Here is an 18,783-nt window from a genome sequence, read left to right as displayed (position 1 = left end):
TAAATCAGGTAGAATTATTCCTGAGTTCAACCTTATGAGACATCATGTACAGATCTATGCACAATGATTAGATTATTTTCTATAGCAAACAAAATTCCATAAAATAAAAAGGTGTCAGTATTGCTGCTTTGGGAATATCGATACTAGCAATAGCTAAAGCGGGAAAAGAGGGTCGTCTCATCGAGTTTGTAATAATAAGGGAGAAGCCGCGATATTTTCGACCAGCTCTCAAAGGAATAAGACAAGATTGGAAAAAAAATAGTGACAGAACATATCTTAGTGACTTAATAATTACTAAAAATAATTAGTGACTTTGATATATTAGGACCGACCAGTTAATGAACACATGCTTCACAACCGCTCCAGGCAGCCAACGGGTACCAGTAAGGAGATGAAATTAGGAAGAGTGCCCAGGGTGCTTGCCACGATTGGTTAGTGGGATGCAGCGGAAGCGGCCATTTAGAAGAAGAGGCTGAGTGTGATGGAAAGGATAATATTTACCAAGGCTGGAATATAGTCAAATTATAAAATATATGTCATTTGAAATTATCATTTGTTTAATTAATATAATATAAGTAGATTAAATATAAAGATATGCTCGCAATAAACTGTCTCTTATAAAAGTTATAACATCTGGAATGACCTGAAATACATTCTTTTAATCATTTACTAGAATGGTCAAATCAAATATATTTCTATACGGCGACTGAGTTGTACAACTTGCGGGAAGAGCCATCATTATGTTAAAATCAGATCTGCAGTCATGGATTTATGCTAAGTGCAGTTAGAGTTGCAGAAGTGTCAACACTCAGGAAAAGTAAAGAATCACAAGTACGTATGTAGGTAGGTAGACCAAACAACTCCTATTCCTGAGGAAATTAAAAGATTTGGTAGGTGTGCTTACAGAATACACTTTTGAGTCAAGACGTTTGAATTATGATAAAAAGTATTGAGTGTTGATAACGAAGGAGTTGAATAAACTACCCAACACAATCGGTGAGATCTATTTGAATTATTATGTTCGGAGCACAGAGTAGATCTCACAAGGTGATGCTCAAGAGATTTGGTGCCTAACTTTCCATTGCTGTTATAGGAATTTAAGGGAGGATCGCGATGAGGTTAAAGTGCCAATATAGGTTGATGTTCGACCATTGTACATAAGGATAAAACAAATAATAAAGCCTTCCACAAATAAATGTGTTCAAAATCATTTAAAAAGTTGACTTGGTCTCAGTATATCAAAACAATGGGCGACTACAAATTACCGCGTGTTGGAATAGAGACTAGAGGAAAGAATAGAAAAAAATACAGGTATTTTAGAGCATTATGCCCTAAAAATAACAAAGCCATTTTTTAAAAGAAATTTTGATTAGTTTATTTGTTACAGTCATTATGTGTGGTAAATTTAAAAAAACTGACAATGCCGGGTACTCCAGCTAGTGTTGTGTAATATAGTTAATAATGTTACAAATTATTATCATATTTTATGATTTTTACAGGGGTTACAAATTAAAACTGACTTTTTTGTATTGTAATAAGGGCAAAAGTAACAATAATGAAGTAATCTTTTTAAATACCAAAATGAAGGCTGTATGGGTAAAAAAACCTAGTTCCACTCATTAAAATATTAATTGTACTGTGGAAACAGAAAATAGCGTTAAAACAGGGACAACTAGATAAAATACCCAAGCATTTAAAGAAGACTATCCAATGTCTCAACTCAGTGTCCTCAAGTTTTGTCCTAAACTAGCCTGCACTAGTTTAGCTTTGGTTCAAGTCTACTTTAATTCTTATCTGCTTATGAAAGGCACATTAATTTATATTAATTGTTCAATCTTTATTTTAAATTGGGTAACATAGACATCTTTAATCAAATAGTTTAATAACATGCAAAGAGTGGATGAGTTAATAGCTAACTCTCATTAATTGCAAAACCAAAACAATATTTATTATCTTCTCCGCCGACGGTGGGTGTTTGTACTGTGGCAGCTGAATATAAGACAATTATATTTTCGAAGAAGTTTGGATTTTTATTTTATATTAAATAAAAATTATATAATAAAATAATCTGGACTGCTGATTGAGGCTTACTTTATACACACCTGTTAAAAAAATATAGTGGCGGTCTCCTTAGCCTGGAGCTCCATATAATATGTTTCAATATTTTTAAAATTTAGTTAGAACAGAAAATGTGCAATCATGCTAATTTTAGTTTTGGAGCTTTCAACTTTTTATAAACTATTTTTTCTAGTTTTGATGATGTAGCTTTAATTCATTCATGCAGATTCAATATTTAATGGCATATTAATTCTCTTTGGTTTCTGACTTTCGGCCAAAAAGGATAAGCAAATGAATTTTCTTGAACGTATAATTTTCGTTTTAATTATTATATGTCCAATACTCAAAAATAGTAAACATGTTGAACAGTTAATTAAATTTAATGCCTAAAATGTGTTATACTTGATTTGTGACCGTCCTAATATAAATATTTTTATCCTGCACACGATTGACAACAATAATAAAAAAAAAAAAACTTCTGAAATAATAAATTTATTAAAACCTGTTTAATGTGCGGTTAGTTAGTTGTTTAGTTTTCTTGCTTTGCTATTATTTCAGAATGTTTAGAAATTGCACTCCTTGATCATCAAAATGTATTGCAATCTTCAATCTACTTTTCATCTAATATCTATTTACCAACATATTTTAAAGAATATGAAAATTAAATTTTAAAGAATAATGTTAAAAATAAAGAGTTCTTCATATAAGTGAAATTGATTTTTATTTAGACTGTACATTCAGAAACAGTATTTATGGCATTTTTTAAAATTAATAGTCGATACGAGAAAATTCAGAAATCATTTAAATGGACAACAATGCAAAGATTGATTGAAACAGTTTTTACTGAAAAATGGACAAATAATTTAGAAATGAAATAATTTGGATTTTAGTACCCAAACAAGATATTGAACTTATGTAATTACGATAGTAATCTAATCCTGACGTGTAAAATTTACAATAAGTGAGAAGATTTGCCAGAGATTACAAAGGAAGTAAAAATTTATTTTTACATTCAATATTAAATATAGTTTCTTGCTACTTAGTAGCTATTTCCTCCTCCAAAAACAAGTGTTTGGATATGTAAAATGTTTGCTTTAACTTCAAATAAATTGCAAAACTAAAACTTAGGTATTGTACAAAAACTATGGTCAGAGACAAATAGTCATTAATATTATAAAATAAAAGCAAAGGAAAAAGGCGACTTATTTATTTAATAATGTACACAAAGATATTTCCAAACAAATATTACAAAAACTAAACTACATAATGACTTCACCATTTGTTATTTTTCACACAAATGATAATCACTTAAATGAATTGAACACATTTCAGTGATATTTCTATATTATACACATGAAGATCATTAGTTTGTAAAATGTTCATAACTTTAAATTTCTCAATTACTATTATTATAATTATTAATTACGCCACTTACACGAATGTCACTAAAAAGTTTACAAAACATGGCACAATATCCAAAGTATTCTCTACTTGTATCTAGGTAATAATCTTTGGTATAGTAAATTTTAGGAATCTGTAAAAAAAGTGGACGCAACATTGCTAAGGTTCCAGCCTATTCCTTTTCCAACATCCACTTGGCAATGCATCATTTATATTTTGCACTTTTTCAACTTCTATTGTCAATCTGGCAAGTTCCTCTTCATAGTTTTTCAGTTGTTGTTGCTGGTAAACCAAATGAGTAGCTCATAAACGAAATAATTTTTAAACAATATAAAAGTAAGAGCATTTATTATATTGGTATTTTTAAATACCTGTTTTAATCTTGCCGTAGTTAGTAACTCCAACTGATGATCCAAGTTTGCATTTTTAAATTGTTGTTCAGTAAGATTTAATTTATTCTCAAGTTGTTCTAATGTGTCTTCATCTGCAAGAAGAGAGTTTTAGTAAGTTTAACAATTTCTAGATCTAATTTCTTGTAGTTACACAACTTTCAAAATTGCGGTTATAAGATTTCTAATAAAATACATTTCATTAGTATTAAGTGTTGTTTTTACCTATATCTGATAGGTCGCTTAGTTCTTTCATTATGTTATTTAATGTTTGTAAAGCATCGTCCACTTGTTTCGTTGCTTCGTCAGCATTAGTTTTAGCTTGACCTACTTTATCTTTTGCCTGTAAAATTAAATATAAAACCAATAATTAATTTATGTTTAATAGTCAATAAACGCAGTCTTTTCAGTTCCACCCTTCAAATGAAAAAATTAATGTAGCAAAACCAATTCGTGAATCAGTAGTTTAATTTGACATGGTTCTTTTTGAAATATAGAGCAACGAATTAATATTTAAGATCATTAGTTATTAAATGTTCATTTAATACTAAATTAATAATATACTTGTTTTGTAAATTCCATGTCTTCTTTCGCACGTTCTTCCATTTCTTCTAGATTTGCCTGTACTTCAGTGACAGCCAGTGATAATTTATCTACTTGATCAGCCAGATCTGCAGCTTGTTGCTTTGTTTTTTCAGTTTTTTTACGGATTTCTTGGGCTTGCTAAGAAAGAAAAAAATGATTAAAAACATTTATATTAATTCGTAAACTTTTTTAAATCTAAGAAAACAAACATAAAATATTCTTTTGCTGAACTTAGCTTTTATTATTTGCTTGGGCTTTTTATTCTTTTTATTTGTTTCTATTTTTACTTTCATTTAATCTTCAATTTTTCAAATTCTTTTGATCATAAAACAAAATCTCGAATTTATTTTTTTTCTATCATTAAAAAAAAATTAAGACACAAGTTCTTGATATTCTTTTACAAAAAAGATCAAATTGTTTTTCATCTCGCGGTACTTGAGAAAATATTTTACTTCCAAAATTCTAACATGATTTTTAAAGAAGTCAAGCTGGAGCAGTAATTGTGATATGAAAAGTAATTTCTGTGATTTTCAATGCTAAATTTGTTTGAAATATAAATATTATTCTGCTAGCAGATTTTTTCCGATACACTTCATCAAGAAAATTGATTAGGTGAGATTTTCTGGTGTAGCTGCACACAGACTACCCTCCACCTAGGCGCCTCTTCGGTAACATGCCTTATTATCCAGCCGTAAGAAAGAAAGAGTTTTGAGTCACAAGCAAGACAGGACAGTAGACACACAAACCTTACATATAAACATTGTCAATAACATAAGGCCTATAACCTAAGATGACATATTAGCTATGTGGAAAGCTCGGCAAAAATAAAAAATAATGACTGATTGGTAACATTCTTTCTTCCTTCTGCGTTAACTCTCAAGTAAATATAACAGATACTGTTTCCTAATTTTTTGAAACCTATTAATGTTTAGCCCTAGTGTCATTTCTTATTCATAATTATTTATGCCTAAAGGAAAATTCCTAAGCAGGAATTCATTAAAGAATAACTCTGATAGTTGAACCGTTCAGAATAAGTAAACTGTGATCGAAGTCTTTTCAATGGTTGACCATCTTTCTCACACTGAACCTCGTAACTCTTGTATACTTGGTACAGTTAAGAACATTTTATCGATTAAAGGGGTTAATTAGGTATCTACTGCTCTTTGTACTTTGACATTTCAGGCCTGGAAAAGAGCTATGGTTCCTCCAACCGAATTGCCTGTGGCTCTCCGGTTTTCTTCTGTGGCAGGATGTGGAGCTTGCTTGTTACACATAAGTCTTGCATATCTAACTTGTCTTTGTTCATTCTAACAACCCTTTTTGATCGCAGTGATTACGGGTCCTTAGCTCACAAAGCTCATCTTAAACTTCACTTCACTAAACTTTACCACTATAAATGAAATAATCTAACAGATATGCAGCAAAATCTTCAAAATATAGTAGTAGATGTATTACGTGGTAAGCAATCTCTCTAAAATTTAAATTTACTGAGAAATATGGAATTTAAAGAATCACACTCCAATATAGTTAATTATAAGTAAAATTTTAATTTACCTTCGAAGCTAATGAGGCAATCTCATTGTGCACAGATTGGGCAGTTGTACTTGCATTATGAGCATTAATTTCCGCACCGTGCAAAGCTTCTTCTGCATTTTTAGTTTTTTCATTAGCATCTTGCAAAAGAGCTTTAATGTTTGGTATTGTACTTAAAGCTTCCAATGCTTGTTGCTTTCCAGCTTGGATTTTTTTATCAAAATCTTAAACAAATATGTATAAAGAATAATTTAGCCAAAACGATGTACATTAAAAAAAGTGTACAAACAATTACCTGGCGCAATTAACCGTAGAAGTCGATGCGCCGGGGAAAAAAAAATTACCTTGTAATGTAGCTAAAGTATCTTCAGCTTCATGGAGTGTTTGAGTTCCAATTTCAACAGCTTTCTCTGCTCTCTTATGAGCAGCATCTGCTTCAGCTAGTAAGGCGTCTGCTTCTTGTTGCAACTGTCTACCTTGATTTAGTTTATGATAGCTGTCATTTATTTTTTTGTCTAATCCTTCTGTTTCTAATAAAAAGTTGTTGTTGATTTTATCTATCTCTTTTTGCAAATTTCTCGCCTGTTTTAATTAATTAATATAATAATGTAATCTTTTACACATATTTACAGTAAAGAAAGAAAAATATTTGTACCTCTTGTTGAGCAGTTATTGCTTGAGATTTTATGGATGCTGGATCTATTTTTGGATCAGCTAAGTTTTCAATTTCAATAGCAAATTGAAGAGATTCTTGATAGGCTTTGGTAGTTTCATTTAATACTACATCCGCCAGTTCACTTGTTTTCTTTAAGTTGTCCTCGGCTTCAGCAATTTTAGTTTCAAGTTGTTCTAATTCCCGACTGTTACAATTAAAGTTTTATTAATTTTAAGCTAAGTTAAAAGTCTGAACTCCCTAAATTACAAACAGTCATTCATGAAACAGACAAAAGATTCACTATCTTCATACCAAAAATTGGCATAAAATTTGAATAAGAATTTATCCATCGTTTTTGCATTTAAAAATGTCTATTGGCAAAGTAACCTTTAAAAATGGATAAGCAATCTATTTATTTAGAAGTCCCTTTCACCTCAAATTCATAATTTAAATTCAGGGGATACTTAGCAACTACTGGGGTGCCAGAAATTATTTATAAAATAGATGTTTCCTTAATCAAGAAGAAACTGCAGGATCTGATAGGGGCATAGACAAATTATGTAACTTCAATTGATATTCAAAGGGTTACTAATTCCAGTTATAGTACTATTTAAAAGCAAAGAAGTGGGCTAGATGTGATAGAACAATATATAAAATATAAAAGTGGGATGTATAAAATTAGTGATAGCCAATTAAGAGTAACCAGCTTCAAAGCAATGGTATAAGTGTATGGTCTTAGGTTGGAGAGTTACTCTACTTTTTTGCAATGTACGTACGTAATTTAAAAAAGTGTGAAACTAAAGAACATCTGCTACGTGCTACGCCCTATTTATAAATCAATCAGAAAACATTAACTGTTAAACTATTACTATTACTATTATTAACTATTACTGATAAATCTAGTTTAACTGAACTTTTAATTATTTAAAATAGTAGTCACTTAAATAAAATGTATTTGCTCACTTCAGAACTTTTAAAATTTAGTAATCTAATATCAAATCATTTTTTCATTCTTGATTGATTCGTAAATGTAGTTTTCTGTTTTGTTTTTTTTAATTTCCGTTGTTTTTATTGACATTTCATATTGAATAAATTGTAGAATTAATGGTTAAGCACAGAACCCCCTGAATTGTGTACATTTACACTAAATCCAATATTTAATCTATCTATCTTAGTGAGATATAGTGCATTAGTTTAACAACAATACAAAAAAAAACTTAGTAAAAGATAATAAAAATTCCCTCTCTGATGAAAAAATAAATTTAGGTAGTTTGAATCATTGACATAAAAAGATTTCCCCCTTGTACTGGTGATCAATCCTCAAGCATTCTCTAATTAATTGTGGAGCAGATTGTCATCATAAAATGCTCATAGTTTACTAAAGATCAAAAAATTGCAATTAATCTAGTAACCAACCTAGCATTTTCTTGTTTTTCTCTTGCATCTAGAGATAATTTGTAAGCTTCGTCACAAGTTTCCAGAGCCTTTTCTGCCGCTTGTTTCATTTCTTCAGACTGTTTCAAATGTCTAAATAATAAATGTTTATATTAGGTATTGTAAAATGTCTACATTTCCAAAAGTAATAAAGTATATATGAATTTCTTACTTTGCGACAATTTTCCTGGCTTCATCTGCAATATCAGACATTTGTTGGTTTTGTTGGCCAAATTCAGCAGCACGTTCACTCGCTTTTTGTAATGCTTCTTTACCATCGGTGTTTAAATAATCTAGAGCATCCTGTAATATATTATTTGTTTTTGTTTTTTCATGTGTATTAAAAGTTCTAAAGAGAATATTCTACTAAAATAAAAACATTACATCGAACCTGTATTTCTTTCTTTGCTTGTTCAATAGTATGATGTATTGCTGAAGCATTTTTTCCAGCGTTGTCTACAATTTTTTCGGTTTCATTTGTATCGGCATTAATTTTGTTTAATGTTTCAGTCATATTATCCAATTTATTTTTTAATCCTTTTAAATTTTCGCTCAGAAGACTGTCATCTGTAAAATATGGCCATTCAATATAAGTGCTTGACTTGCTAAAAAATCATTAGTTGCTTAAGTTGAGCGACTTGAAGTGCAGAATCCAGATTTAGACTGTTGAAGGGATTAAGCGGCATCACGTGGGGTTCATTCCTAAAGGTTTAGGTAAAATAATATAAACCTATATTCTTCTCGAATTGGAGCATGGAACTCTTCTCGAAAAAGTCCCACTCATCTCTCGATAGATCCAGAACAAGACACTGAGGGTTGTAAAGTGTCCGAAATCTACCTCGTCCTAGTAATCGAAATCCAAACGGGAATAGATCCTCTAAGATTTAGTAAGGCTAAAACATACTAAGCTGGGCACCTTAAACGCAGCAGAGAAATGCAGACGTATCTCTATGAAAAAATCGTTTTAAGATAGATTTGCAACCCACACCTTTTCTTTCAAAGATGGTTTATTTTGCAGAAAAGTATTGACTGGTTAGGCAAGGCCAGGAGCTGTTATTCCCTGAGAAAAATAACTGAGTTTTCCTTTTCATCAGGCTTGTCAACGCAGGCCTAAAACAAAAATGGAAGAATTTATGGAATCCGGCAGAAAACTGGCATGTGAAGGCATGTCGGCTTTTCGAAGAAGCAAATCCTACTAACGATTGGTTTCATATCTATTATTGATGGATTTGCCGATCAGTAGAGGGGGGTTATTAGGTTGGAGTACTACTACGAGATTTGTTTCAAAGGAAAAAGGCGCATAAAAAGACTGTACTAATTTTGCTTCAGAAACAGACTGTAGGTTCAACTACGCATGAACTGGCGTTCTACTGCTCCCTCATGTACATTAATATACTCCTGTCCGGTCATTTTAGCCCTGGTTTCCGGTTTTTCTACTTTCAATTCCCAAGTAAAGGGATGAGAAAAGTGTTAACTGCCAGGGTTACCAGGGCAGCTAACTACCAGAGAGTACCTAATCACTGCAATGTGTGAAAAAAAACGAGTTAGCTGGCAAAGTTAGGGATAACCTGCAAGGTTGCCTTTTTTACCCGTAACATAAACCTCTAACCTCCTTAAGCTAAAGCTGAAATAAAGCGAAAACTGGCATGAGGAGGTGAAAGCGTTAATTCATAGGTATTAAGTGTTAAATTTAAGTTTTCTGTAACACCTTGTGTAGATTTGATAACCAGAAAGCCTACTACAGCACCACAACTCAAGCGGACCATTAACGGAACCCATTAGTTAGAGTTACCCTCCCACTGTTGATTAGACATGAAGAATTGAAGAAAGGCTTCTGCACAAACACAAAATTTGGAGGCAAATTTTATAATTAGATCTCAAGGTTGTAACTACAACACTTTCTCCAATTGCGATGGAATATAATCATAAACAGTTTGGATTGAGGAGTTGAATTTCGTAGTTAAGACAGATCTTGTGAATATGACTAGGTTTGAAAGAATTATGTAAATTTCAGACATAAAATTGGGCAAATTAAAATAAATGTGGCACTACAAATTATTTTTAAGGTAGTTTTGCTTCAGTCAAGGAAACTAATATAAAATTTATGATTATTCGACAATATGGATAGATAGGCTGCTACACTGATGCTGTCCCCAGGTTCGAGACGATTCACGGATATAGAAACTCTAAATATAAGCCATTTCTCAAATCTGAGAATCTATTCAGGTTTTTCATTTGCATGATAAGCAATCATAATTATTTGTCTCCAATTCATATTACCTCCAATATTTTTTTTAGTATCTTCCCACAGTTTTAAAAGCCTGTCTTCAACTTCCTTTACTTGTTTATCAAAATCTTCATCATCCAAAATTGTTGGACTAGCAACAATATTTTCTAAAAGCAAATTAAGCTTCTCAAGGTTTTCCCGGTGTTTATTTACATCATTTTGCACTAAAGAGTAACAAGGTGGACAGTCAACACAGTTCCTTTGTTTATCATATTTATTCTCTTTACATCTATCGCAATGTTTTCCTTCAACGTTTTCCAAACACTGTAAAAAAGAAAAAGAAAAAGAAAAACAAGTTTATTTTTTGAAGTTAAATCACAAATTGAGTTTTAATTAATATTATTTCAGAGGACTTTTTTAGTTATAAGCAAGATGATGCTCATAACCAAAGGCAATTAAAGACCAAAATTACAAATCTAATACGGACTATCAACACTAAAAGAGACGAGAAAAATTACTTTAAGCTCATAAAGAAAGCTTGTTATCTTACGCCTTTCGTCTTCAACTTTCGTTTCTACCTTTACAAGTTATTGCACTTTCAGGAAATATAGACTCAAATCATATCTTATTCAAAATAACTTTCTTGAAAACATTTTCACATAAATGGAATAAACCTGGTAAATAATGTTAAAAGATAATCGAAGACGTTGTTTGGGATCACAACACACGCCTAAATCAGTAAAATAGAACTAGACGTTATGGTGGCTATTTTTCGATTCTAGAGGCAAGAATATCTAGCTAGACCATTTTTTAATTTTATGCTGAGTTATGCAATAAAAATACAAATACAAGTTTTCTACTATCAGGAAAGTTACATTCCTTCTTCTAGTAACGTATTATTATTCTTTACTTATTGTTCATTGTTTTTGGTGACTAATTCATTAATCCACTAAGATGAAAAAAAATAATGCCAATTTAAGTCTTGATTTTTTTATTCCCCTTTTTATTATTTTTTATTTAACCTAGGGACTAGGTCATCTTCAGGGCTTATTGACCATATAAATATTTTACATTCGATAAGGTTGGTGTATATTCTGTCTTGCCTGCTTAAAAAATCATGACTGAAATTAGCATTATTTTTTTCATCCTATTCTTTACTTATGTTAATAACCAAATATCGATCCATTAGAACATTACAATGGTTTAACCATTAGAGTACTTTAGAATCAGTTGCTTATTGAATTCAAAAATGAAATTAATGAAAATATGAATGATCAAACGAATCAAATAACAAAAACTGTTAAAGATCTGATGATCGGAATAAATGAAAAAATAGAAGTGCAGCAAATCAAAATTAACTTTCTTGAACGGGAAGTTAGGAAAAGAAACATCTTAATACATGGTATTAATGAGAATAGTGCTAATAGTTTGGAAGAATGCGTTATTTCAGAAATCTTTAATGGAATGCAAACTGAAATTAATATAAGTGAAATTGATTTTGTGAGAAGGCTAGGTCGGAAAAGTGAGAATAAAACTAGGCCAATTTTAGTTGGGCTGACAACTCTTCGTAAAAAAAATGAAATAATGAGGAATAAACCAAAGTTAAAAAATTCTAATGTATATGTGACAGAAGATTTTCCTCCAGAAGTAATAGCGAAGCGTAAACAACTTCAATCTGAATTATTTGAAGCCAGAAATAATGGGAAATACGCTTTTATAAGATACGACAAACTGATCATAAAGGAGTTCAATAAAGGAAATCGAAGTCAAATAGATAGGCAGAAGCGTAATTTAAGTATTACACCTCCAGGCAATAGAGCTCAAAAACTCTCAGATACACCGAATACTGCAAAGCGAAATAAACCTCAACAAGTTATAAAAGAAGTTAAAACCGGCACTAGTATGGATCAAAATCGACGTCGTTTAGACTCCATAAGTAATAATGAATTAGCAAAATAGCAAATACAAGATACCAGGCCACAAGAAAAGTTTTTTGATCAAGGCAAGGACTCGGATATGAACTCACATTGTCCAGAACGGTTTGTCACCAAGGACACATTAGACAAAAACCTCCCATCTAACAAAATAAGAAGAAATAACACAGTATTGCTAAAAATTGGCACCCTTAATGTCAGGAGTCTACGATCGGAATGTAGATTAATAGAATTAGAGAATGCGTTAATGCAAACAGACATGGATATTTTAGGCATTTCAGAAGTTAGATTAGGAGCAGAAAAAATAATAAATAGAAAAACAGGATTTATATTTGCATATAATGGAAAAGAATATGGTCAAAGAGGCATTGGATTTCTTATTAAGTCTAGACTCAGTAAAAATATTGTGAAATTTGAAGGAATTTCTGACAGAATAGGGTTACTCCAAATTGAAACAAAAGGAAAGAGGATGTTGACTTTGATACAAGTGTATGCTCCGACAGCAAGCTCAGATGAGGAATAAGTGATAATTTCTACTCGGAATTAACTCAGACTATTGAAAATCAAAAAACTGGATTTAGAAATCAGTTAATAATAATGGGTGATTTTAATAGCCAGGTCGGGAAAAAGGAAGTAGAAGATGAAGTAATTACAGGCCCGTATGGATACAAGATACGTAATGAAAGTGGTTCAAAACTTATTAATTTCTGCCAAGAAAATAAGTTATACGTAATGAATACTTTCTTTAAAAAACGAGATGGGAAAAAATGGACCTGGCTGGCACCTAATGGTCAAGATAAAACAGAGATTGATTATGTGCTAACGAGAGAGAAAACGCTAATTAAAAATTTAAATGTCATTAGTAAATTTAAGTTTCAAACGGATCACAGATTAATAAAAATAGAAATAAATAGAGGTGCTATCGAAAGAAGACCTAAACGTAATTGGAACCTAAAAACGTTAATAAATTTAGAAAAGCCAGACAATAATATATTACAGAAATTAGAAGAGGAAAAAAATAAAAAAGAACTAAATAAGAATACAGTAGAAGAGAATTACAACGATATAAGGAATATTATTTACAGCACCTTTTCGTGTTTGTCATCAACAGTGGCGAAAACGAAACTAATATCATCACATACCAAGGAACTGATTCGACAAAGGGAAGAGAAAAAGAAAACTAAGAAGAAAACAAAAGAGGATAGGGTAGAATTCAACATTATTTGTAAAGCTGTCAGATATAGTATAAGAAAAGATCTAAATAATAAAGTTAATAAATTAATAGACTGGACAATAGAAAACTCTAATTGTACTAGAAAACTTAAAAAATATTTGGCAACTGGAACATCATGGATTACTGATCTTACAGATAGGTATGGAAAAAAGAAAACGAAAAGGGATAGCATTGTAAATATAGCAACACAATTTTTTAAACAGTTATACTCAGCAACAGATTATAGTAAATTGGGAGAAGTGCCCTTTGAAAGAAGCACCCAGGTGATTTCCGAGGTAACTATGTCTGAAATTGAGCAAGCGGTTTCGAAGCTGAAAAAAGAAAAGATGCCAGGGATTGATAAGATTACAAATGAAATGCTGAAGTTAACGTTCCCGCAACTTAAGGAGTTATGGATGGAATTGTTTAATAAGATCTTGAATACTGAAGAAGTACCAACATCCTGGACAGTCTCTGATATAATATTGTTGCACAAAAAAGGTGACAGGAATGATATAGCTAATTACAGGCCTTTGAATATTACTTCTACTGTTAGCAGATTGTTTATGAAGATCATTTCAGAAAAATTAAAGCCTGTACTGGAGAAGCATCAGCCAGTTGAACAAGGTGGATTTCGTTCTGGCTTTTCTACGATCGATCATATACATGTGCTCAACCAAATTATTGAGAAATCAGCCGAATTCCGACAAACTATCTATATAGCATTCATCGACTACGAGAAAGCGTTTGACTCCATATCACACCAGTTTTTGTATAAAGCATTGGAAGCACAGGATGTTCACCCAAAATATATTAATCTTATACGACAGGTGTATTCTAATAGTAAATCCAGAGTAGTGTTGGAAAGAAATGGACCTTATTTTAACAACTGCAGAGGAGTGAAACAAGGGGATCCATTGTCGCCTATACTGTTCAACTGCGTGCTCGAAGAGGTGTTTAAGAAGTTAAAATGGAATGATGTCAACAAATATGGAATTGATGTCAATATGAGAAAGTTGACTCATCTTAGGTTTGCCGACGACCTGGTAGTGTTCGCCCAAAGTGCAAAAATCATGGAAAAAATGTTAAATGAATTGGATATTGAAGGCCGAATAGCCGGACTAAAAATTAATGAAAAGAAGACCATGATTATAACAAACGGGTTAAACGAAGATATAAAGTTGTCGGGCAAAACATTGAACTATGTAGTTAGCACTGTATATCTGGGACAGTTAATAGGATTTGAAAATAGGAATGAAAGAGAGGTAGAAAGAAGAATTGCATTAGCGTGAGAAAATATTGGTCGCTGAAACATCTAATGAAGAACCGCAAAGTGCCAATAAAGAAAAAAGGAAAAATATTAGATTGCTGTGTAATGCCTTGCTTAACATATGGGTGTCAAACATGGACGTTAACAAAGAAGTTAATTAATAAGTTAAAAGTGACGCAAAGAGCAATGGAAAGAAGTATGAAAAGTGTGAAAAGAAAAGATAGAATCAGAAGCTCAATAATTAGGCAAGAAACGGAAGTTAAAGATATAGAGCAGACTGTGAAGACACTGAAATGGAAGTGGGCTGGCCATGTTGTGCGATGTAATGATGGAAGATGGTCAAGACATGCAACATTATGGACGCCCTTTTATGGCAGCCGGAAGAAAGGAAGACAAAAAATGAGATGGCAGGATGACATAGTAAAGGTAGCCGGACACAAGTGGTACAAAAGAGTTCACAATAGAGACGAATGGACCGAGATGGGAGAGGCCTATGGTCAATGATTGGGCCTGGTTTCAATATAATCGAAAGAATTATGTTTTATTTTATTTTATGTAAAAAGTATTTTCTGTTTTTTTATTAAATATTTAGTTTCAATACTTAATTGAATAAAAGAAAAGAAAAGATTAATTGTGTTAAATTGTATTAATCAGTTAATATGTATGTAAATATGAAGGAAACCAATAAAGGCTTATTATTATTATTATTATTATTATTACTTTAGAATTAAAATTAGAGTACTGCTCAGTGGTACGGTCTTATCAGGTAGTACACATACTAAGGTTTAAATGATCAAAAACTAATCCTCAAGACTCAATTGAAACAATTAAATTTAAGCCAACAGCCTCTCTGATATTCTTGTCCAATACAAATTTCTTCATAACTGCATTGACTATCATTTACATCTATTTCTTTTCTGAATTTTTAAAACTTCCTTTATTAATAATATACTAAGCTAATTTTTGTAATCTGCAACAAGACATCTCTTGCTACACAATGTAAACAATTTTAAAAACAATAAAACAATCAATTTCTTACCGGACACCATCCGGTTGAATTACATTGCTGACTAACTGAACCTATACTGTCACATTCGCAAGCCTGACAACCATCTTCTGAAAAACCAAAATAGTTTTCCTGACACATATCACATTGCAGTCTTGCTACTCCAGGTCTGCATTCACACTGGCCAGTAACTAAATCGCAAGTGTGTCCAAGAGAACCGATTACATTACAACGGCACGGTTCACAACCCTGAAATTATCAAGTAATAAATTCGTAATAAATGAATTCATTTTTTGTACAAAATACCAGTAGCTGAGATAAAATAATATAAAACCAACCTTGCCACTGTCAATATTAAAATATCCAGGTTTGCACTGATCACAGTTGATGCCTGTCACATTAGGCTTGCACTGGCACTGACCTGTGATTTGATCACAAAGCAGGGGGCCTTCTCCAGAGGATTCTGTACCCGTTGGATCACATCTGCATGGTTTACAATCACCCTTAGGAATGGCAAGCGCATCTCCATAGTAACCTGAAAGAATGACCAGCCAAATAATGTAGAACACTGAATTACAAAGACAATTCTCGTAAGATTGGAACTGTCTCAAAAGTTTAAGAGAATAAACAAGAAAAAAGAAATATTTAAAGTACCTTTTCTACCTAATAAATTTGAAAAAGTTTGAAGTTGACTTCAAACAAGAAATTAATACCAAACTTATTACATACTACATAGTTCACCTTTGCATGTTACTTTTACTTAAATCTCAAACTGGCAAACTTAAGGGACATCCTAAAATCTTTGTTTTTAGGAACAGTCTAAAATGAAGTGTTCCAAAAAATAAATTGGTTTGAGGTAGTTTTCAAGAAATCCAGGATTTTTTTTTTGTTGGTCTCTTAAACTTACCAAATTAGGAACGATTTGTACTTTATTAAATGAAGAAATAATTTCAAATTCTACTATTATCTTTGAATAAGTTGACTTGTTAAATTTTTACGTTGTTTACATGTTTACTTAATATTATTGAAAGGTATGGGGGATTGGAAACAGAGTTAACAATGCAGTTCCACAGTTCTTCTCTACCAAGGAATATGGTGAACAACTTAAATTAAATGGTTAGTCCGCCACACAATCTCCATCGCAGATATTTAGACTCAATCGACTGGATTGAGAAAATGGAAGAAATAGTGATTAGTTTCTTTATGATATGATTAATCTGGCCTGCCGCAGCAGTTCCTAGTCCAATATATTTACACCATTTAATCACAATTCGTAACTTCTTCCACACTTGAATATGTGTTACCGAGTTAGTCGAGAAACATTTTTAAAAAACAAAAAATTATTGTGTTACTTGGCTTTTGATTCTTAATTGAAATTTTTTTATTATCTGCGGTTTGTTATCCAAACCGGTTGTATTAATGCAGATCCAACCTGTGTACAAAGATGACAGTACTGTTTAATTTACAGTTTACAATTTGGCGCCGATGATCTCTTTTGCACGCAAACTCTCACCATTCCGTCATTATTTGCTAGAGTTCGAAACTCCTCTATCCATGAAAATTTAATTCCGAAAATCTAACGTAACTGAAGCTACTCTTATTATAGGAAAAGACAGTAAACAAAATCTGCAGCAATCTTGATGGAAATCTTACTAAAGAAGGAAACCCCTAAAACATGCGAGACGTTTTTGATTGCGGACCTCTCAATAATAACCATTAGCTTCTGATACCCAGAGAGATAAATAGGAAAACAATCAGAAATTCATCAACGGGACACCATTTTATGAAGGAATAAAATAGGAAAATTAAGCGTTTTTCATTTTATCGAAATAACTTTTCATAAAATAGCTAAGGTCTAGTTTTAATTTCAAAAAATGAAATATCATTTTGAAATGTGATAAATATAATTTGATCAAATAGAAATAAATATCATTTTAGTGGAATATCCTAAATACCTGGTAAGCACTGATCACAATGTGGACCTCCTGTGTTATAAATACATTTTAAACATTCTCCTGTAACTCTGTCACAATTATTTACTGCATTAAGATCAACATTGCCATTACAATCGCAAGGTTTGCACATTCTTGAAGATCCGGAAATTACATCAACATCTCCATAATAGCCATCAGAACACTGGTCACATCGAGCACCTGTAATTTAAATTAATAGCTGCTATTCATAAAAGAATGTACAGAGTGTGGGTAATACGACGAAAAAACTGTATGACTATTAATTGAATAATTACCTTAGTCTTATTGCGACTGCATTGCAAAATTAATATACATTATGCGAAAGATAATTTACAAAATTCCATATTCAATTACTTTTTTTTAATTGATACGTACCTGCATAACCTTTTGGACATTCTAAACAAATTACTGTCTCAGATTCCGGCAGCTGATAACAAGCACCTTGATTTGGACATGGACATTCATGGCAATCACTTTCTGTGCCAGCTATGGCATTGCCATAATATCCTCTTGCACATCGTTCACAGTTCTCACCAGCGGTATTATGTTGACATATGCATCGTCCTAACATATTCATGTAACCGTAGAGATATAAATATAAATGTTAAGACATATACTTGACATATACAGATGCATGACACAAACAGTACTCTACCTGTATCTGGATCACATATATCTGAATGATTATAACAATTGCAAGGTATACACGTAGCGAATGGTCCTCCGTACGGTGGATCATGTCTGTAGCCTGGACCACACGATTCACAGAACTGACCAACGTATCCAACTGGGCATTCACACCATTCTATCCACTTGGCAGGTTGGCCAGCTGCGCCTCTTCTAGCTGTACCTAACTTTACATCGTCCAACCACCCAGCACCTGTTTAAATTTATATTTAAATTAGAAGTAACAGAGGAGGGTAATATTATTTAAAAGACTAAAATTAGAGTCCTTCTTGAAAAATGTTTTATTCTAACAAGAAGCATGATCTCTTAAATAATGTCTTCAGGCATCTTTTTTTCTGGGCATTTGCTAAAGCTCAAGCAAGCATGCTTCTCTTTTTTTAATCCTTGACCGATTTCAGACTTTCATTCATTCAGAGGT

At 32.0% G+C, this 18,783-nt stretch overlaps 1 protein-coding gene across 3 annotated transcripts in view; it reads right to left on the bottom strand.

Moving 5' to 3' along the window:
• Positions 1-2,762: 2,762 nt before the first annotated feature.
• The window catches only part of LanB2 (laminin subunit gamma-1), a 329,357-nt gene continuing 313,336 nt past the window's right edge, over positions 2,763-18,783 (bottom strand). For all 3 annotated transcript variants that reach the window (XM_074121158.1, XM_074121160.1, XM_074121159.1), the window contains 16 exons: positions 18,334-18,558; positions 18,054-18,242; positions 17,661-17,858; positions 16,044-16,240; positions 15,739-15,954; positions 10,336-10,606; positions 8,447-8,622; positions 8,228-8,358; positions 8,038-8,148; positions 6,622-6,826; positions 6,311-6,548; positions 5,988-6,190; positions 4,413-4,571; positions 4,074-4,191; positions 3,831-3,943; positions 2,763-3,741 (listed from right to left, as the gene is read on the bottom strand). In XM_074121158.1, coding sequence (XP_073977259.1) covers positions 3,619-3,741; positions 3,831-3,943; positions 4,074-4,191; positions 4,413-4,571; positions 5,988-6,190; positions 6,311-6,548; positions 6,622-6,826; positions 8,038-8,148; positions 8,228-8,358; positions 8,447-8,622; positions 10,336-10,606; positions 15,739-15,954; positions 16,044-16,240; positions 17,661-17,858; positions 18,054-18,242; positions 18,334-18,558 — 2,873 coding nt within the window. In that variant the 3' untranslated portion in view covers positions 2,763-3,618. The remainder of the gene's footprint in view (positions 3,742-3,830; positions 3,944-4,073; positions 4,192-4,412; positions 4,572-5,987; positions 6,191-6,310; positions 6,549-6,621; positions 6,827-8,037; positions 8,149-8,227; positions 8,359-8,446; positions 8,623-10,335; positions 10,607-15,738; positions 15,955-16,043; positions 16,241-17,660; positions 17,859-18,053; positions 18,243-18,333; positions 18,559-18,783) is intronic.

Source organism: Rhodnius prolixus, unplaced genomic scaffold (genome assembly GCF_049639745.1).
Source record: "Rhodnius prolixus isolate KJV_2025 unplaced genomic scaffold, Rpr scaffold_2, whole genome shotgun sequence".
Taxonomy (NCBI): domain Eukaryota; kingdom Metazoa; phylum Arthropoda; class Insecta; order Hemiptera; family Reduviidae; genus Rhodnius; species Rhodnius prolixus.
The sequence above is the reverse complement of the archived record's forward strand: the minus strand, read 5'-3'. Positions and strand labels throughout refer to the sequence as shown.